The sequence below is a fragment of the Thamnophis sirtalis genome, unplaced genomic scaffold, assembly GCF_051295495.1.
Source record: "Thamnophis sirtalis isolate CommonGarterSnake01/CBP01778 unplaced genomic scaffold, rThaSir2_p1.2 scaffold_2, whole genome shotgun sequence".
NCBI lineage: Eukaryota > Metazoa > Chordata > Lepidosauria > Squamata > Natricidae > Thamnophis > Thamnophis sirtalis.
In genome coordinates, this window is record NW_028261382.1 from 100,156,983 (window position 1) to 100,177,987 (window position 21,005).

General features: G+C 48.5%; 1 protein-coding gene across 2 annotated transcripts; it reads left to right on the forward strand.

The window, feature by feature from the left end:
• The first annotated feature begins 381 nt into the window (after nt 1-381).
• NLRX1 (NLR family member X1) lies at nt 382-19,435 on the forward strand. 2 transcript variants are annotated; one of them, XM_087706535.1, is made up of 9 exons: nt 382-523; nt 7,250-7,393; nt 10,359-10,428; nt 11,831-11,928; nt 12,301-12,917; nt 13,961-15,381; nt 16,914-17,000; nt 18,148-18,399; nt 19,108-19,435. In XM_087706535.1, the coding sequence occupies exons 2-9, from the start codon at nt 7,273-7,275 to the stop codon at nt 19,424-19,426; spliced, it is 2,985 nt and encodes a 994-aa protein (XP_087562661.1). In that variant the 5' UTR covers nt 382-523; nt 7,250-7,272; the 3' UTR covers nt 19,427-19,435. The 2 variants fall into 2 exon arrangements, with proteins under 2 accessions (XP_087562661.1, XP_087562660.1); XM_087706534.1 differs by lacking the exon at nt 382-523 and having other exon boundaries at nt 7,001-7,393.
• The last annotated feature ends 1,570 nt before the right edge of the window (nt 19,436-21,005 follow it).

Below are 21,005 nucleotides of genomic sequence, written 5' to 3' on the forward strand. Positions count from 1 at the left end.
ATAAAGCGGGACAGGAGCATCTTCACGACGGTCCCTTGACCAGGCTGATCCGGGAGCCTCGCCTTCAGGCAATCCTCCCGGACGGCCCGCGGGGCCCCTCTGAGATCACCCAGTCGGTCTTGGGCAGGAGGGCTCAAGGTCCCACCCAGCCCGACTGGGCAGCGGGCGACCCTCCCTCCCTGCTTCCCTCCCTCCTTCCTGGCACCGCTGCCAGCCGCGCATCGCCTCCGGGCCGGCCGGCCCCTGCAGCCGCCGGGATGGCTTCCAGCAGCGACCGCCCCTCCCTCCCGGCCGCCTGCTTTTGGGAAGCCGAGCCCAGCCAGGCAGGCAGCGGGAAGTGCCGGGGCAGCGCAGAAAACCGCCCCGGAGAGAGAAGCGGGGGGAGCCCCAGCGCCTTGGCTGCCTCTCTCTCTCCCTCCCAGAGCGGACCCCCCAAAACCCCCCTTGCTGGCGAGCCCCCCTCCCGCATGAAGCCGACCGCGGCGGGGCTGCGACCACCCGCGGGAGACCCTCCTCAGCTCAGGTGACACGTGCAAGGGGAATCTCGGTTCGGGTTTTTTTTGGGGGGAGGGAGGGGGATCGGGCCCCTTTGCAGCATCAGGGGGTGCCGGGCGCCCTTTCGGGGAAGGGGCGACCTACTACGTATCTATACAAAGGGTGTTAGCGCCTCCTGCTTGAGCAGGAGGGGGCTGGACTAGAAGACCTCGAAGGTCCCTTCGGATTGAAATTAAAGTGCCAGCTGCGAAACCCAGCGCGAATTGGAGGAGGGGGGGAGAAAGAGGGCGAGCCGGAAGCTCTTCGCAACCCGAGAGAAAACAGCGCAGCTGGAACCGCATCTGCCAGTGGGGCAGGCTGGTTTGGGGGATGAAAGGAGGGATGCTTGGGTGGGGGGTGGCGGGGATGGAAGCCAAGCCTTGGATTCTTGCGCCCCCCCCCAAAAAAATCCTCTGAGTACTCAGGCCTAACTAAGGACAACCACCCAAAACACACACACAGACCAAAAATGGCTGAAATTCATTTGTGGGTTTTTGGGAAGCCTTGTGCCACTTTTCTCACTGCAGTAGGTGGCAGCCTTGCCTTGAATTCGGCTGAGCGGCTGGCATGGTGCCCGGATGAGCCCTGCCAGGAAGTTTTCGAGCGAAGTTGTACACTTGGAAGGGGAAGTTATTTATTTAGCAATAGCAATCGCAGTTAGACTTATATACCGCTTCATAGGGCTTTCAGCCCTCTCTAAGCGGTTTACAGAGTCAGCATATTGCCCCCAACAACAATCCAGGTCCTCATTTTACCCACCTCGGAAGGATGGAAGGCTGAGTCAACCCTGAGCCGGTGAGATTTGAACAGCCGAACTGCAGTCAGCTGAAGTAGCCTGCGGTGCTGCATTTAACCACTGCGCCACCTCGGCTCTGTTTATTTGTTTTATGTTTCTATTTTATTCCGTTTGCCAAACGTGCTCGAGATAACAGGTTGTAAGTATAAACAAGGACACCAGCGCATGAAGCGAATGCAAATCAGTGATTACAAATAATTTTTGATTTTGATTTGATTTAAAGTTTATTTATATGCCGCCCTTTTCCCTGGGGGGACTCAGGGAGGCTTACAACTTAAAAAGGGGGGGGAGAGACAAACTTTTAACATATAAGACAAATACATAATTAAAACACAACATTCATACTATTCGGGCGGGTTGTAGTCTTAACCCCAGGCCTGACGGGATAGCCAGGTTCTGAGGGCTGTGCGGAAGGTCTGGAGGGTGGTGAGGGTACGAATTTCCACGGGGAGATCGTTCCACAGGGTCGGAGCTGCCACCGAGAAGGCTCTCCTCCGCGTAGTTGCCAGTCGACATTGACCGGCAGATGGAACTCGGAGGAGGCCTAACCGGTGAGATCTAATAGGTCGTGTGGAGGTAATTGGCAGATAAGCGTAAAGATGGACATGAGCACATGGAATGAGTGCAAATCAACGGGGTGAGTAGGACAGGGGACGATAGGTACGCTGGTGTGCTTATGCACGCCCCCTTCACGGACCTCTGAGGAATGGGGTGAGGAGGTCCACGGTGGACAGTTTGAGGTCGAGGCTGTGGGGTTTTTGAGCAGAAGTCGAACTCCGGGCCAAAGAGACTGCAGCTACTATCAATTGTTGTCTGTGGTTGTTAGTTGCAAAGTACAGAACAAAAGTTTGTCTGCTGTTCATCCGGCTTGGCCCACCAACTCAGCTGCTCTTTTAACAGCTGGACGGAGTCGGAAGGAATTGTGTAGGGGACTTGAGTGGGCAGGAGCCAAGCCGTCATAGCTACGAGAGCATTGATTGACTCAAAAGTGGAAAGGATTGTAATTTATGTCCGCCCCGTGCAATTTTACTGCAATTTATACTCTGGGCCCATAGGACCTCGACCAATCATAATGCTTGAAAAAGCAAATGTGAATTTTCAGGGTTTCCCTCCAAACACAGTTGGAGCTAACAGTTAGGATCATCTAAAGCAGTGTTTCTCAACCTTGGCGACTTTAAGTCCTGTGGACTTCAACTCCCAGAATTCCCCAGCCAGCTCTGCTGGCTGGGGAATTCTGGGAGTTGAAGACCACAGGACTTAAAGTCGCCAAGGTTGAGAAACACTGATCTAAAGGTTAGCTTCACTTTAGCAGGGCTTAACACAACGATATGCATTCAATACGCAACAGAAGAGACCTTGTAGGTCATCTAGTCCAACCCCCTGCCCAAGCAGGAGACCCTGTACCATTTCTGACCTGCTGGCAGTCCTGTCTTCTTCTTGAAAGCTTCCCAGGATGAAGCTCCCACAACTTAACAAAGGCAACTTCTATTCCATTGGTTCTCACTGTCAGAAAGTTCCTCCTTATTTCCAGGTTGAATCTCTCCTGGATCAGTTTCCATCCATTGCTCCTTCTCTGGCCTTCAAGGGTGCTTTTGGAGAATAGCTTGAGCCCTTTCTCCTCTCTGGGGCAGCCCCTCAAATATTGGAAGATGCTCTCTTGTCTCCCCTGGTCCTTCTCTTCCCTAGACTAGTTCCTGCAACCGTTCGTCGGATGTTTTAGCCTCCAGTCCACTCAGCATCCTGGTTGCTCTTCTCTGCCCTCTTTCCAGAGTCTCAACATCTGTTTTTATAGTGTGGTGTCCAAAACTGGATGCAATACTCCCAAGTGTGGTCTTGCTAAGGCTTTATAGAGTGGTATTAACTGTAACCAAACTGTCCCGCTGGCTTGCTCAGAAAACCTTCTGTGGCTTTAAGAAGAGGAGGAGAAAACATGGATATTTTTGGCCTGTTGGGACTTTCGTGAAGGGCTGGCAAGGAGCCAGCCCTTACGTCAGTCAGTCAGTCTAGCATTTGACAAGACCAAACACAAAGAGGCCTGTCCTTCAGACTTTGGCAATGAGAATCCGGCGGAGAAAGCGGTAGATCAGCAGGTGTGCATTTGACAGACGGTTCCTTTTTAAAAACTGCTTTTTAAAACTGCTTTCCTGAAGCAACTGGTTCTGCAGATCCTCCGATATATTTCCAATTCTCCTTTCTCTCTCGTTCCCGGCTTCCTGCTGTTAAACTCTTCTCTTTTCCATGCGCTGCAAGGGTTTGTGCTTTCTGGCCGAGGACAGTGAGTTTTGTGTCGTGCTTTTTTTTGGTGGCTTGGTGCAAGGTGACATCTGATAGCCATCCCAACGTGGCAGAAGGCAAAACTCAACGTTGAGGAAAGGCAACGGGTGGTTGATTTGACTCCAAAGTAAGCGTTGGAGTTCTTGATCTTGGTGTGGTTCATCCTTTAAGGGATGAACAAATGGAACCACTCCATTTGTGGGGTCAAGCAGGCCAGTGGATTGTCCTTTCTAAGTTGGCAGGTCATTTTCATCCTGTCCGAAATAATACGATACAGAAGGAGCTTTTAGGAAAGGATTCTTCCTTTTTTTCCCCCTTTTTCTCAATCAAATTTTTATTTTTTATATTCTTTATAGATATCAATGCCTGAATGATGTGTTAACTGGATAACATGCATTTCAGTACACACAAAAATTTATTATTCCTAAATATGGCATTGCATTTCCATTATTTCATATTATTTATACGTCCTTTATTATCATCCTTCATTTCTGAACCATCTTTCTGTCCTTTATCTTAACATATTAATATATAATTATTATTTCCCCCGCTATTTTCTATCCCTATTTTAACGTTTCCCTCTCTTTCATATCACTATAATATTCGAAGATATGTTTTACACCTATTTTATTGTTCATATTTCCTTAGTTCCTGCGCCGAGGTGGGGCAGTGGTTAAATGCAGCACTGCAGGCTATTTCAGCTGACTGCTAGTTCGGCAGTTCGGCTGTTCAAATCTCACTGGCTCAGGGTTGACTCAGCCTTCCATCCTTCCGAGGTGGGTGAAATGAGGACCCGGATTGTTGTTGGGGGCGATATGCTGACTCTGTAAACCGCTTAGAGAGGGCTGAATGCCCTATGAAGCGGTATATAAGTCTAACTGCTATTGCTATATTGCTATTAGTTAAATCAAAGTTACACCTATTTTATTGTTCATATATCCTTAGTTAAATCAAAGTTCCATCCTTCATTCTTCCATTATTCAATATCTCCTTATACAGTTTTAGTATCAATCACAATCATTTATACTTTTAGGGTATTTCTATTCATATTCTTTCCAGTTGTTCAATCCATATAATTCTATTATTAATACACATGTTTAGATTAATATACGTTTATATATTTCCCCAATTACCCAATTGTTAAGTTCTAACCTTCCACACCTTTTTATACATATTTAATAGTACAGTCATTCAAAGTCTATTTTTCCAATTCTTCATATCCATTTATATTAAAATATTGTCCTGATATCTATCACGTTGCTAAAATAATAATTCAACCTTATAGTTCTGATATTAATAGACATTATTGAAATATATTCATAAAAATATTATTTTACCCTGTTTTCCCTTATCCATCATCTCTTACCCGCATCCGAAACTTTAATCTTGTTTTCTTTTTAGTTTTCTTCCCATATTTGTCCCTTAGGTCTTTTATTCCCCCTGTTTGACTTTGCAATCTAATTTTTCTTCCCAACTCTACTCTTGGAAATGACCCTTCCTAAAGAGAAATAACCATTGGAGTTTAAGGAGGAGCTGCTTTGAAAGGACAGGAAGATGCCCAGGGATGGGAATTATCTAGAGCAGCTACTTTCTATTTCACACAAAGGAAAATGTGTTTGGTGCAAGTGGAAATAGCAACAGGAACAGTTTTTCAGTCTCTAGGACCTGGAGACACCCGTGAAGATTTCCATCGGCTGAAACAGGTGCAACAGGTAGAAAGACCCACAGGGGAGAATCTACTGGAGTAGCAATCAACGGATTCGGCTGAGTTGGAAGGGACCTTGTAGGTCATCTAGTCCAACCCCCTGCCCAAGCAGGAGAATCTACACCAGGGATGACAAACCTTTTCGGCACTGAGTATCCAAACCGAAATGTGTCTTTATGTGTGCTGAAGCTTCAGAAACCTGAAGGCCAGCTGGCTGTTTGGGGGCATTTTTTGGGCTGTTTTCAGGCCATTTTTGGGGTCATTTTAGGTCATTTTTCTGGCAGTTTTTTACCCCCCCCAAACAGCCAAAAAATACCCTCAAATGACCAAAAAAAAAGGCTTGGAAACAACCTGGAGAACGGCCCCAAAAATGGCATGTTTTTCAGCCGTTTTTGTGGCCATTTTCAGGTCGTTTCCCAGCACCTGCGAGGACCAGCTGACCAGAGCACATTTGAAGGCCCTAAACCGGAAGAGCAGCTGGTGACAGCACATGTGCCCACAGAGAGGGCTCTGTGTGCCACCTCTGGCATGCATGCCATAGGTTTGCCATCATGGCCCTACACCATTTCTGACGGATGGCAGTCCTGTCTCTTCTTGAAAGCCTCCAGGGATGAAGCTCCCACAACTTCCGAAGGCAACTTCTGTTCCATGGGTTACAATACAATACAATACAGTAGCAGAGTTGGAAGGGACCTTGGAGGTCTTCTAGTCCAACCCCCTGCTTAGGCAGGAAACCCTATACTGTTTCAGACAAATGGCTATCCAACATCTTCTTAAAGACTTCTAGTGTTGGAGCATTCACAACTTCTACAATACAATACAATACAGTACAGTACAGTACAGTACAATACAATACAATACAATACAATACAATACAATACAATACAATACAATACAATAGCAGAGTTGGAAGGGACCTTGGAGGTCTTCTAGTCCAACCCCCTGCCTAGGCAGGAAACCCTACACTGTTTCAGACAAATGGCTATCCAACATCTTCTTAAAGTCTTCCAGTGTTGAGATGAGATTGAGATGCTTTATTTGTATGCCGCCCTTTTCCCTGGGGGGACTCAGGGCGGCTCACAACTCAAGGGGAGGGAGGACAAACAAGTCACAAACATGAAAAACAGTACATCATTAAAAACACAACAGTCATACAATTCGAGTGGGGTTAAAATCTTTAGCCCCAGGCCTGTCGGGACAGCCAGGACTTAAGGGCTACGCGGAAGGCTGGAGGGTGGTGAGGGTTCGAATCTCCACGGGGAGTTCGTTCCAGAGGGTCTGAGCAGCCACCGAGAAGGCTCTCCTCCGGGTAGTCGCCAGCCAACATTGGCCGGCCGATGGAATTCGGAGGAGGCCTAATCTATGGGATCGTATCGGCCTAGTGGAGGTAATTGGCAGTAGGCGGTTGGGGCCTTCACAACTTCTGTAGGCAAGTTGTCCCACTGATTAACTGTTCTCACTATCAGGAAATTCCTCCTTAGTTCTAAGTTGCTTCTCTCCTTGATTAGTTTCCACCCATTGCTTCTTGTCCTGCCCTCAGGTGCTTTGGAGAACAGCTTGACTCCCTCTTCTTTGTGGCAGCCCCTGAGATATTGGAAGACTGCTATCATGTCTCCCCTGGTCCTTCTTTTAATTAAACATACCCAATTCCTGCAACTGTTCTTCGTATGTTTCAGCCTCCGGTCCCCTAATCCACTTTCTTGCTCTTCTCTGCACTTTTTCTAGAGTCTCCACATCTTTTTTTACATCTTTTGATTGTTCTCGCTGTCAGAAAATTTCAACTTGTGAGTGATGGCGTCTTCCTAGATCCTGTTATGACCCGTCCTTCTGATTTTAGAAGGGAAGTTTGGGCCAGCAACCCAGGGCAAATTTTGCAAATAAGTCTTTCGAAGTAGATGCACCAGGACCACAAGACCTCTGACTCTTGATGTCTTTTTCAGTTGAAGGACAGGACTTCAGCGTCATGCATTTCAAGCACTGGCTTCCCCAGGTGGGGGTCCAGTACAGCCGAGTGAAGCCCCGAACCCCTAGAGGGAGAAGCAGGGGGGCTGCATCCCTGGCAAGACACCCGGACCTCATGTTGGGTAAGCAAGGATTGGGTTCTGGGTTGGAATAGCAGGAGAGCTTTGGACTATGTTATTTTTCCTTTTTTTTCTGAGCCCGGAGGGGTATTAACTTGGAAGTTTCTGCTCTTTAATTGGGCCAGTTAAAGTCCAAAGAAGGCAGAAGAAGACTTCAATGGATGCTTCAGGAGGATCTTTGTAAGCAATACTTGAACTTCTTGTCCAGAATCCATTGAAGTTGAGAATGAAGGAGAGAAGGAGAAAAGAAAGGAGGGAAGGAGGGAAGGAAGGAGGGAAGGAGAGAAGGAGGGAAGGGGAAGGAGGGAGGGAAGGAAGGGGAGTAGGAGAGAAGAAACGAGGGAAGGAAAGAGGGAGGGAGGGAAGAAGAAGTAGGACCATTGTCAGATAAGATGGATCTAGGGCAGTGTTTCTCAACCTTGGTGACTTTAAGTCCTGTGGACTTCAACTCCCAGAATTCCCCAGCCAGCTATGCTGGCTGGGGGATTCTGGGAGTTGAAGTCCACAGGACTTAAAGTCACCAAGGTTGGGAAACACTGATCTAGGGGATGTTAAAAAAGCAATCTTCAAGTATATTGTCAACTGTAGGGAAAAATTGTTATAAATACATATTATTAATAACAGTTATGAGATCATATAATTGTGAATGTATATATGAAATTGATAAAATTAAAATAAAAAACAAACAAAACAAAAACAAAGAAAAGAGAATGAATGAATGAATGCATGAATAAACAAACGAATGAATGAAATACTATCCCTGAGCTACAACTGCCCTACTTTTTCCAAATGAGGTGGGTTTCTTCGTTTTTTGCTCAGTCCTAAAACTTCTGGATGCTCAGAGGTTGGTGGCTCAGTGGCTAAGATGCTAAGCTTATCGATCAGAAAGGTTGGCAGTTTGGCGGTTCGAATCCCTAGCGCCACGTAACAGAGTGAGCTCCCGTGCCTTGTCCCAGCTTCTGCCAACCTAGCAGTTTGAAAACACATAAAAAATGCGAGTAGAAAAATAGGAACCCCCTTTGGTGGGAAGGTAAGAGCGTTCCGTGCGCCTTTGGCATGGAGTCATGCCGGCCACATGACCACGGAGATGTCATCAGACAGTGCTGGCTCTTCGGCTTTAAAACGGAGATGAGCACCGACCCCCTAGAGTCGGTAATGACTAGCCACACATGTGCGGGAGAATCTTTTTAAAGCTTCTGGACCACTGCTTCTCAACTCAGCAAATTTAAGGTGTGTGGACGTCAACTCCCAGAATTCCTCAGCCAGCAGCATCCTGGGAGTTGAAGTCCACACATCTTAAATTTGCTGGAGGTTGAGAAACAGTTCTTCCCCTCCCTGTAAATGGGGAAGATTTTGTTTCATTCTTTCCAGCCTTCAAGGCCGCCTCTTGGTTATTTCTTTCCCAGCCTTCCCCCTATCTACTAATCTACTTCTGTTCTGCTTGTGACTCAGCAACTAGGATTAAGGGAGGTTTAGGATGAGACAGAAACCTTTCCTCACACCACGTGGGAGTGATAGCACGCCCTGCAGCTATTTCATCAACCACTTCAAGCATTGATGTGTCACACATCCAAATATTTGTAACGTGAAGAATATTATCAGATATAAAGATATCTTAACAGAAAGGGGGAGAACTAAAACGAAAGCTAGAACTGCAAGAATGAGGGATTGATATCGGTTGTTTTTCACAGTGGCAAATACAAGCAAGATATGAAAAGCAAGGGAATATGGCTTTAACTTGGGAAGCTCAGAGCTGGATAAGATACTGATGGGAACAGAAGAAAGAACAATTAAGAAATTGTATAGTTATTTATTAAGAGTTAGACTAGAAGAAGAAGTGGTAAGGACACTATGTTAACCTGGGCAAAGAACTTTGGTTACACGATTGAGAAAAATGGCAGCAACTGTGGGAAAGAAACTATAAACTAACCATGTCAACAGCCTATAAAGAAAACCCTTTATAAAATGTTATATAGATAGCATATGGCCCCCAAAAAGTTAGCTAAGATGTTTAAAGATAAATCAGCGAAATGTTGGCCGTGTCAACAAGCAACAGGCTCATATTATCGTATGTGGTGGACATGCGCAGAAACAAGGGACTATTGGATCAAAATAAGAACATGGTTAGAGGAAATGTTACAAGAAAACATAGAGCCCAGACCAGAGAATTTTTTATTGGGTATCTGTTCTGACCCCCCCCTCCTCCGTCCAGTAACGAAAGCTGAGACACGCTTAATGAGAATGTCCTTTAATAGCAAGTCCAGACTCTCGGTGGCTGAAAGCCAAATAAACAAATAGATAAGGACTTTGGCAGCAAGTCCGACAAACCTTGGCAGCAATGCAAACAAACTCTGGCAGCAATCCAGCATGCCAAGTTCGTTTCTCTTGACTTCTGCAAGAAGGGCGTGGCAGAAGCAGTCTCTTTTATAGTCTGGAGAGGAGCTTAATGACCATCAGCTGACCTCCTGTAATTACGTAGTTGTTCTTGACGCCGAGTAGCCCTTTAACGGCATGCATCCCGGAACAACTCACTGTTGGTTTCTGGATCACTCTCTCTTGTCTCCTCCCCACTGATACAAGGCTCAGGCGCCACCTGGTGGCCAACCAGTCTCTCTGCTCCCTGCTCGGAGTCACCAAGACGCACCCAAATTTTCGCCCTCTTTTAAGGGGGGAAAAGGTGCGTCTTATACTCCGAAAAATACAGTAAGTATATATTCAAAAGTAAGATACAAAGAGGGGATAGGTATTGATGTGTCACAGGCTCCCTCTGTGTTGTAGCTTAGTCATGCCTCACTGTGGACATCCGTGGAGTCCCATCATGGGATGCTGAATCTTCAACATCTTTCCCCAAGGTGGGCTAAAAGGAACTCCACCCCCCTTGCTTCATAATTGCTAAAGTATAACATGCAATTTGTCTGGAGCAAATGGATAATTTCACGAATGCTTATTTCTTTGATCTGAGATACAGGGAGAAGCCCTATCTTCAAGAGAATACTTCACCTAGACCAGATTCCGTGCTCCTTGGCATCTCCGCTCAGGTAAGAGCACACCTGGAAGGTGCTCAGCTCCAGGGGGACAGGATGTTTCCTCTGGGGCCGAGAGGGCGAACCTATGCCAGGCGTGCCCGAAGTGACACACAGAGCCATGTCACCTGGCACATGTGGCGTTGCCCGTTCCTCTTCTGGGTTCCAGCTGAACATCATGCACACCGGTAACTGAAATACTAGCTGGTGGGCATGCATGCGCACTCCAGAAACCGGAAGTTCGTTTCCCGGTGTGCGTAGGTGCAGAAAATATTCGCCATCACTGGGGAATGGAAGATGTTGGATCCTGGGCAGAAAATAAAGTAGGTGGGTGAGTGATTCAGCACTGATGGTAGACTATGCCACGGGTGCCAGAGCCTTCTCTGTGGGCACGTGCGCTGTCGGCAATTGCTCTTCTTGTTTCCGGCGTGCATATGCGTGCCGGCTGCTGGAGCACCAGAAAACAGCCAAATTTTTCCCCAAGATTAAAATAAGAGTGTGGCAGGCCAGAGATCCTAAAAGGACAATGACTGGAGGCCTAACCCTAGTTTTGTTAAGAGCCGAGGTGGCGCAGTGGTTAGGGTGCAGCACTGCAGGCCACTTCAGCTGACTGCTATCTGCAGTTCGGCGGTTCAAATCTCACCGGCTCAAGGTTGACTCAGCCTTCCATCCTTCCGAGGTGGGTGAAATGAGGACCCAGACTGTGAGGGCGATATGCTGACTCTGTAAACTGCGTAGAGAGGGCTGAAAGCCCTATGAAGCGGCATATAAGTCTAACTGCTATTGCTATTGCTATTTGTGGCTGCTCAGGAAATAGTCAGGCATGGGAAGGGGTTTGAGACTCCCGATGTTTTCTTTTCTGTTATGTTGTTATGTTTATTATACTTGTATGCTGCCCTATTCCCGAGGGACTCAGGAACAAGTGGGGAAGGGGGAAATACAAAAAACAAACAAGACAAAAACAAGATGCACAAAACAGATTAAAAACAACACAACAGTCACAGCAATTCGAGTGGGGCTGGGAACTCATCAGCCCCAGGCCTGCCGGAATAGCCAGGTCTTAACGGCTTTGCGGAAAGCCAGAAGGGTGGTGAGGGTCCGAATCTCCACGGGGGGGATCGTTCCAAAGGGCCGGGGCAGCCACAGAGAAGGCCCTCCCCCGATAGTCAGGCATGGGAAGGGTTTTGAGGCTCCGAGTGTTTTCTTTTTGGGGGGAAACAGTCCAAATGGCTCTTTCTAAGGTTGCCGACTCCTGGTCTATACTTTTACCTTGTGTGGGTCCCCAAGGACATGTCTGGTGTCCAAAGCTCCTCAAAAATGGGCGCCCTTGTCTAATTTTGAATAGGGTGAGAGAACGGAATAGTTAATCTTGGCATCAGAGCTACCAAATTCTTCTAACGGTTTTGTTCCTCCACAGGAACTTCACCCGTTACACGGGAATGTTACAAGAGGCAACATCTCGGCCCGCTTCCCCCAAGCCAAACCAGAGAGTGCCGAAGAACGTGGCGACTTCTGGTAAACCTGTTGACCTTCTTCCATGGAGGGTTGGTGGGGGCGTGAAAGTCCACCAGATACAACCCATGATCTCTAGGGATATTAGGGAAGGAGCGTACCTGCGCAGTGGTTAGGGGGCAGCACTGCAGGCCACTTCAGCTGACTGTTATCTGCAGTTCAGCGGTTCTAATCTCACCGGCTCAAGGTTGACTCAGCCTTCCATCCTTCCGAGGTGGGTAAAATGAGGACCCGGATTGTTGTTGGAGGCAATATGCTGACTCTGTAAACCGCTTAGAGAGGGCTGAAAGCTCTATGAAGCGGTATATAAGTCTAACTGCTATTGCTATTGCTATTGCTCCTACTTCACCTTTCCTTCTCTTGTGTCCTCCACAGAAGCCATCCAGAAACACAAGAAAAGTTTGGCGGATTGGTTTCGCCGGCAGCCCAACGAGGAGAGGCAGTTTGGACCTTCCTTCGCCCTGGGCGCCACCCACGTCGACCCAGTGATCCGGGAGAGCTCCCTGGAGGAGATCTTGAAGCCTTCTCCAGACCTGACCATCCAGAACCAACTCCAAGGTTCTTGCTCTCATACCATTGGTCTCCAGAACCTTTTCGACGAGGACCTCTGCGGGCAAGAAGTGAAGAACGTGGTCCTCTACGGGACGGTGGGCACCGGGAAGAGCACCCTCATCAAGAAGATGGTGATGGACTGGTGCCGTGAGCGCCTTCCTCAGTTTGAGCTGCTCCTCCCCTTCTCCTGCGAAGACCTTTCCCAGGGCAGCAGCCCCGTGTCTCTGCGCCGCCTGGTGACCAAGAAATACCTCCATTTGCGGGATGTGGCCCCACTCCTTGGCTCCACCAACCTCAAAGTGCTCTTCATCCTTAATGGCCTTGACCGACTCAACCTGAACTTTCGCCTGGCCCGCACTGAGCTCTGCTGTGACCCCAATGAGCCCCTCTTGCCGGCTGCCATTGTCGTCAACCTCCTCAGGAAGTACATGATGCCCGAGGTTGGTAGGGAGGGATGGGCAGAATCCACACTCTCTCCTCCTTCTTCCTGCTTTCTTTCTCCCTTCTCTTTTGCCCAAGATAATTACTAGGGAATATCATCTGTGCTAGAAGGGAGGGGGCTTCAGAGCCGAGGTGGCGCAGTGGTTAGGGTGCAGTACTGCAGGCCACTTCAGCTGACTGTTATCTGCAGTTCAGCGGTTCCAATCTCACCGGCTCAAGGTTGACTCAGCCTTCCATCCTTCCGAGGTGGGTGAAATGAGGACCCAGACTGTGGGGGCGATATGCTGACTCTGTAAACCGCTTAGAGAGGGCTGAAAGCCCTATGAAGCGGTATATAAGTCTAACTGCTATTGCTATTGCTATTGCTATTCAGAGAGCAAACTCGCTGCCTTCTAGCTGTGATGATGTTACCTAGCTGGGTAATGAAAGGTCTGCAAGAAAACCACCAAGCTCAGAGACCACCAAGGACCCCCCTCATTTCAACCCTGAGCTACCAATATTTATTGGTTACTAACCACTATAGAAGGGACGTGGTGTCTCGGTGGCTAAGATGCTGAGCTTGTCCGTCAGAAAGGTTGGCAGTTCAGTGGTTCGAATCCCTAGTGCCGCATAACGGAGTGAGCTCCCGTGACTTGTCTCAGCTTCTGCCAACCTAGCAGTTCGAAAGCACGTAAAAAATGCAAGTAGAAAAATAGGAACCACCTTTGGTGGGAAGGAAACAGCGTTTCGTGCGTCTTCGTGCGTTTAGTCATGCTGGCCACATGATCAGGGAGACGTCTTCGGACAACGCTGGCTCTTTGGTTTTGAAACGGAGATGAGCACTGCCCCCTAGAGTCGGGAACGACTAGCACGTATGTGCGAGGGGGGAACTAAAGATGATGGTGATGATGCTGAGAAACTAAATTGCGCCAGTTCTCTGCTCCCATCATTAGGATTCATAATCTCAAATCTTCTCCTCCTGTTCCACCATGAATGCCTCTTCGAACATCACTGGGCCTTGGGAGGACTCGGGAGTAACTCTAGCTTGTTTCCATTCCTCCAGGCCAGCATCATTGTCACCACCCGTCCTTCTGCAGCACGCCGGATCCCCAGCAAGTTTGTGGGACGCTACGTTGAAGTCTGTGGCTTCTCGGACCTCAACCTCCAGAAGCTTTACTTCCAGATGCGCCTACGGCAGCCTGAGTGTGCCGGAGCGTCTGGTCCCCCGACAGCAGAGCAGGCCAACGAGCAGGACAACCTGTTGGAGATGCTCTCCAGGAATCTGGAGAGGCACAACCAGATCATGGCTGCCTGCTTCCTCCCGTCTTATTGCTGGTTGGTCTGCACGACTTTGCACTTCCTTTATTTTACCAAGGCGGTGCCGCCGACGCAAACGCTGACGGGTATCTACACCAGCTTCCTACGGCTCAACTTCAGCGGGGAAGTGCTGGACAGCACCGATCCCTCCAACATCTCCATGATGAAGTACGTGGCCAAGACGGTGGGCAAGCTGGCCTACGAAGGGGTGATGTCTCGGCAGACCTGCTTCGCGGAGAAGGATCTCCGCCGCTGCTTTGAGGTGGAGATGAAGACGGAGAGCGAGCTGAACCTCTTGAACACCTTCCGGAGTGATGTTCTCCGCTTCTTCTTGACTCCCTGCGTTCAGTCGGGCAAGGAGCACACGTTCGTCTTCACCATCCCAGCCATGCAGGAGTACCTGGCTGCCCTTTACGTGGTCTTGGGGGAGAAGAAGACGCTGGTGCAACGGGTGGGCAAGGAAGTCTCTGAGATCATTGGGAAGGTCAGTGAAGATGTGGCCCTGGTGCTTAGCTTGGTCACCAAATTCTTGCCGCTGCGCATCCTGCCCCTCCTCTTCAACCTCATCAAGATCTTCCCCCGCTACTTCAGCCGGTTCGGTACCAAGGACCGGGACACCATTGCCCGCACCATGGCAGTGGAGATGTTCAAAGAGGAGGACTACTTCAACGAGGATGTCCTGGACCAGATCAACTTCAGCATCCTTGGGGTGGAAGGTCCCATGCGCCACCCGGATGAAGCTTCCGACGATGAGGTCTTTGAGCTCTTCCCCATCTTCATGGGCGGGTTGCTGTCCCGGCGTAACCGGGCCATCTTGGACCAGCTGGGCTGTCCTATCAAGAACCTGGCTGCTTTCGAGATCGCCAAGGCCATGAAGAAAACGGTCATCCGGAATAGCCGCAAGGGCCTGCCGCCATCTGAGCTGATGGACTACCTCTTCTTTCTGCACGAGTTCCAGAATGAGCGCTTCACAGCGGAGGCCATCCAATCCTTGAGGACCATCAACCTCTCTTCGGTGAAGATGACCCCTCTCAAATGCGCGGTCCTGGCTTCCGTGGTGGGCACCACGAGCCACGACGTCGAGGAGCTCAATCTTGCCTCTTGCCATCTCGATGTGGGCAGCCTGAGGACCCTCTTCCCCATCTTGCTACGATGCAAGAAACTCCAGTGAGTATCTTCCGCTCTAATTTAGAACAATCCACACAATTCACCAAGGTGGCTCGGTGGCTAAGACGCTGAGCTTGTTGATCAGAAAGATCAGCAGTTCGGGGGTTCGAAATCCCTAGCACCACATAAGGGAGTGAGCTCCTGTGACTTGTCTCAGCTTCTGCCAACCTAGCAGTTTGAAAGCACGTAAAAAATCATAATAGAAAAATAGGAGCCACCTTTGGTGGGAAGGGAACAGCGTTCCATGCGCCTTTGGCTTTGAGTCATGCTGGCCACATGACCACGGAGATGTCTTTGGACAGCGCTGGCTCTTCGGCTTTGAAACGGAGATGAGCACCGCCCCCTAGAGTCTGGAACGACTAGCACATATGTGCGAGGGGAACCTTTACCTTTGCACAATTCACCTCAAGGTTAAGCTTCAATTATGACACGCAATTAAATCTAAGAGTTCTGCAATGATTATGAAGTTTCACCTTCATTTTTGACATAACGGTGTGTGTTTTAACCCACATCTTTTTTTTTTTTAATTCATGTTTTTTTTAAAGGAAGTTTAAAAAAACAACATTTAGTTTCTTAGAAACTCTTCCGATGTGCCGTTCTTATGACGTCCTGCTTTCCTGGCAAGTATCTATTTAAAGGGAACTTAATGCTGAATTTAAAAGATCGAGCAGAAAATTGTGGTGTTTTCAGCTAATTGAAGAGAACATCCTGTGCCACCACTATTCCTAACCCTTTGAAAATAGATTATTTGCAGAAAACGCCTAGTAAATTTGGCAATCACTTGGTGAATCCGTTCCAGTGTGTATTTTTTCAACGGCTAGAAAATTGCAGTCTTGACTTTGAGCAGAAGGTGGCAAAATAGGATAGAAATTTAGAACATTATTTCAGGGTTGAAACTGAAGATGAATCCCTGCCAGAGGTGGGTTCCTACCAGTTCGCACCTATTCGGTAGAGGCGGTTCGTCAAATCTACCGAATCGGTTAGAAGAGGTTCCACCAGAAAGCAGGCCACACCTACAGAAGAGGTTCCAAAAAAATTTGAAACCCACCACTGGCACACACACACACAGACACACACAAACACACAGACAGATTCACACACAGAGAGAAAGAGAAAGAAGGGAAGAAAGAAAGAAATAAAAAAAAGAAAAAAAAAGAAAAAGTGAGAGAGAGATGAAAGAAAAAAAGGAAAAAGGGACAGAGAGACAAAAGGAAGGAAAGAGAGAGAGAGAGAGAGAGAGAGAGAAAATACATGGCCGGCAAGCCACTCCCACCAGGTCACATGGCCGGTAAGCCACTCCCACAAAAGAGGCCACACCCACACAGTAGGTTCGAAAAAAAATTGAAACCCACCACTGATCCCTGCTGAGCACCAGGAAGCTTCCTGGGGCAGCGTTCCACCAGTTTTGGGGTACTACATATCCCATCCCGCTTGCCAGCCTGATCAAAAGGAACGCAGCCCGATATGTGGGGGAAAAGTGAAGATAGGATGCGGGAGTTGCAACTCCAACGTTGTTCTCTTGTCTCCTCCAGTTTGCAGCTCAACAGTTTGGGCCCAGAGGCGTGCAAGGAGATCCGGAATCTGCTTCTGCACGACAAGTGTGTGGTCGACACCTTGCGGTGAGTGTGAAGGAGGCAGCCAAAGAGGTTTCTTTTTTTATATATAAAAAGTTTTTTTTTTTAATCATACATACATTTACAGGTGTACATTCTCACAGTTATTATTCACATTGTGTATTAACAGTTTTGAACATTTATTTTTTGCTCGTTTTTGCCCCCCCCCTCAGCCACCAAGAGGACTTTACAAGCCTCCTAAAGTATATGGATGCTGTGTTTTTGTGTTGTTGTTTTTTTGCAAAAAAACGGACCCGTTTCCCCAAAAAACGAGCTGTTTTTTGCTCATTTTTTGCCTCCTCCCAGCCCCTAGGAACACTTTACAGGCCTCTCAAACTCTCTGCAAACTCTCATTTTTCCACAAAAAAATGAGGTGGGCAGAGGGTTTGGGAGGCCTGCAGAGTGCAAAAACTTTTCTTTTTAACTTACCTCTTCAGAATCTTGGTGCATCTTATACTCTGAAAAATATGGTATCTTCCAACTCTCTTGGTACAATTGTCCAGCTGTTTTGCTGGGTTGATGTTCTTGGAACATACCCTGGTTGGAGCATCCTATGAGCCTATCCTGCACCCTGTAGACAACACATGCAAAATATTACTTGCCCGTGTGAACAGGACACCACTCTTGATTGGCCAGTACAAAATTTGATCCTACACAGTAGCAATAGCAATAGCAGTTAGACTTATATACCGCTTCATAGGGCTTTCGGCCCTCTCTAAGCGGTTTACAGAGTCAGCATATTGCCCCCCAACAACAATCCGGGTCCTCATTTTACCCACCTCGGAAGGATGGAAGGCTGAGTCAACCCTGAGCCGGTGAGATTTGAACTGCAGAACTGCAGTCAGCTGAAGTAGCCTGCAGTGCTGCATTTAAGCACTGCGCCACCTCGGCTCAATCAATATACACAACATTCTGGATGGCACCAAGGGCTCCACAAGGAGAGAAGGAGAGCAGAGAAGATTGCAGAAGGAGATGCTTTCTGCTATTACTTCTGATCTTGTCAACAAACCTAGCAGGGCATAAGTCTCTTGGGATTGCAGGAAAGATGGAATCTGTGGGTCATCCCATCCAGAAGGCATCTGACTAAGGGAGGTTGGGCAATGGAAACGGTGATGGTCTCCTCCAATGTTGATGTTCACCGTGTCCTCCTCAGGCTTGCAGACAATCCCTTGACCGAGCAGGGGGCCATCTACCTTGCTGAAGGCCTGGCTGGCAACAGTTCTTTGAGGAACCTCTCGCTACTTCACACCTCCCTGGGGAACCAGGGTGTCAAGGTGATCACCCGGCACCTGGCTCAGAACCAGCATCTGCAGGAGCTTGATGTGGCCTACAATTCGTTGACGGATGAAGCAGCGTTGGCCCTGGTTGAGGAGGCCAAGAAACACCCAACGCTGGAAACCGTGCAGTGAGTTTCAGCCATGCCACTTCTCAGTTGGATGTCCAAGAGACGTGTGGGGATGCCTGGGCTTCTGGTTTTGGGTCACTGAGAAATTTTGCAGACAGTGTCTAGTCCCACCTTAGCTATGAAAACTGGTTGGGTGACTGTGGGCCAGTCACCAGGAGATGGTGAGTTCTAGTCCTGCCTTAGCCATGAAAGCCAGCTGGGTGACTTTGGGCCAATCACCAGGAGATGGTGAGTTCTAGTTCCACTGTAGGCATGAAAGCCGGTTGGGTGATTTTGCGCTAATCACTAGGAGACTGTGAGTTCTAGTCCTGCCTTAGCTATGAAAACTGGTTGGGTGACCGTGGGCCAGTCACCAGGAGATGGTGAGTTCTAGTCCTGCCTTAGATGTGAAAGCCAGCTGGGTGACTTTGGGCCGATCAACAGGAGATGGTGAGTTCTAGTTCCACCGTAGGCATGAAAGCCGGTTGGGTGATTTTGCGCTAATCACTAGGAGACTGTGAGTTCTAGTCCTGCCTTAGCTATGAAAACTGGTTGGGTGACCGTGGGCCAGTTACCAGGAAATGATGAGCTTTAGTCCTATCTTAGGCATGAAAGCCAACAACATGACCTTGGGCCAATCAGCAGGAGAATCTATACAGACATGGAGTTGTTCTGCTTCTGGCTCTTAAAGCTTCCCTTCCTCTTCTCCTTCCTCTTCCTCCTCCCTAGCTTGTACTTTAACGAGATCAGCAAAGAAGGCAAGGAAGCTCTCTACGAATTGAGGAAGAACCAGGATGGCCTCCGCGTGCTCATTTACCTGACCATGGGAGCAGACGTGTCGGACTACTGGGCCATCATCCTCAACGTGGTCCAGAAGAACCTGCCCATCTGGGACAGGGAGCGGGTGAAGCAACATCTGGGCCTACTCCTGGAAGATCTTCAGTGCAGCCGCCGAGAGACGGTCAACCCTTGGAAGAAACTCAAGTTCATGAGAGTGGAGAGCGAGGTCAAGAGAATGCTGGGCCACATGCAGAGAGGCGCCCTTTGACCTTTGGTTCTTGGGCAGAGAACGGGCTTCCTACCACGCCATTCAAACACCAGTTGACTCAGTTGCCACAGCAAATCCGGTGGGTCACCATAGGTAACTTGGGGTTGACTAAGTTAGCTGATCCTGCCTCGGGGGGTCTTCTGGCCTTGATAGGAAACTAAGTTGGCAGGTCCTGTGAACCAGAGTGTCTTACTTTGCCATCTAGAAGAGGGGTCTCCAGCCATGGCCACTTTAAGACTTGTGGACTTCAACTTGCACCACCGCTTGGGAAGGCGAGAAGATGGTCTCGACATAAATCGCCGATCCGTCATCTATGACACCTTCTGTGGGCTTCTTCTCTTCCTTCATCGGTTCCACCACAAAACCGCGGACGACAAAATCGCAGTCGACGAAAGCGCATATGTGACGTCATCACAGCGTGACGAAAAAGATCGAAAAATGTAAAAATAAAGCGAAAACCTTACCCTAACCCCCCCCAAACCTAACCCTAAACCTAACCCTTAACCTAACGCTAAACGTAACGCTAACACTCTAAACCTAACCCTAACCCTTAACCTAACCCTTAACCTAACCCTTACCTTTATGTGAATCGGCTTGCTGTAATTTAATTTTTATTTCAATTTTTCGATCTTTTTCGTCGCGTTGTGATGACGTCACATACGCGATTTCGTCGACCGCGCTTTTGTGGAACGCGGTTTTGACGGTCACGCCTTCATCTTCCCGGAGTCTTCGCGCCGCCCGACTCCACGGGCTCAGCACCCTGGACAGCACTCCGAGATTCGAGGTAGCTGGCGAAGTATTTTAAGGGAGATTCAGGTTAATGTCAGGGTTCCAAAAAAAACCCACACCCCCAACGAAATAAAACTCCGAAGGTTGAGTTTCCTCAAAGTTCCAATTAATTAAGAGAGCCATGTTTGCACATCTGGGAAAACCCGAATCTGAAAGCTTCCCGGTTTTCCCCACCCAGTTGAAAGTTCAAGATCTTGCCCCAACACCTACAAGTCCATCAAATGGTCCAATCTCCCACTGCCACGACGATTCCACCCATCCAGTTCCGCCCAGGGGCAGAGACAAAGGATGACCTTGGCTTTCAGAGAAGAATGTTGTTATGGCTACCTATCACCCAACTCTGCATCATTCCCCCCTTCCCATTTTCCTACAATAGAAGGTAGACAGTAGAAAGTGTGGCTTTCAGGGATGACAATTAAATGACAAAACTCTGGGAGTTGAAGTCCACAAGTCTTAAAGTTGCCAAGGTTGGAGATCTCTGATCTAAAAGACAAGGGGACTTCAACTTCCAAAATTCCCCAGCCATCCATTTTATGGGGAATTCTGGGAGATGAAGTCCTACAAGTCTTAAAAGTTCCCAAGGTTGGACATCCCTGCCATAGACGCACCTGCCAATCAAAGACTGAATCGGATATTCATCTCGCGTTTCAGGTGATTTGCCTTAATCTCATCTCTTGCGTTTCCTGGTTGAAATCATCCGCTTGCCTCCGGTCGCCCTCCAGATGGGTTGGACTACACTGCCCATCACTCCCAGTTGGCCTGGGTGCAGACTGATACATCCAGAGGGCAG

Coding starts and splice junctions, on each gene's coding strand:
- NLRX1 (XM_087706534.1), top strand. CDS start 7,237: ATGTCTTTTTCAGTTGAAGGACAGGACTTCAGCGTCATGCATTTCAAG. Junction 11,929..12,300: donor GAAGAACGTGGCGACTTCTG/GTAAACCTGTTG, acceptor TGTCCTCCACAG/AAGCCATCCAGAAACACAAG. Junction 12,918..13,960: donor GGAAGTACATGATGCCCGAG/GTTGGTAGGGAG, acceptor CCATTCCTCCAG/GCCAGCATCATTGTCACCAC.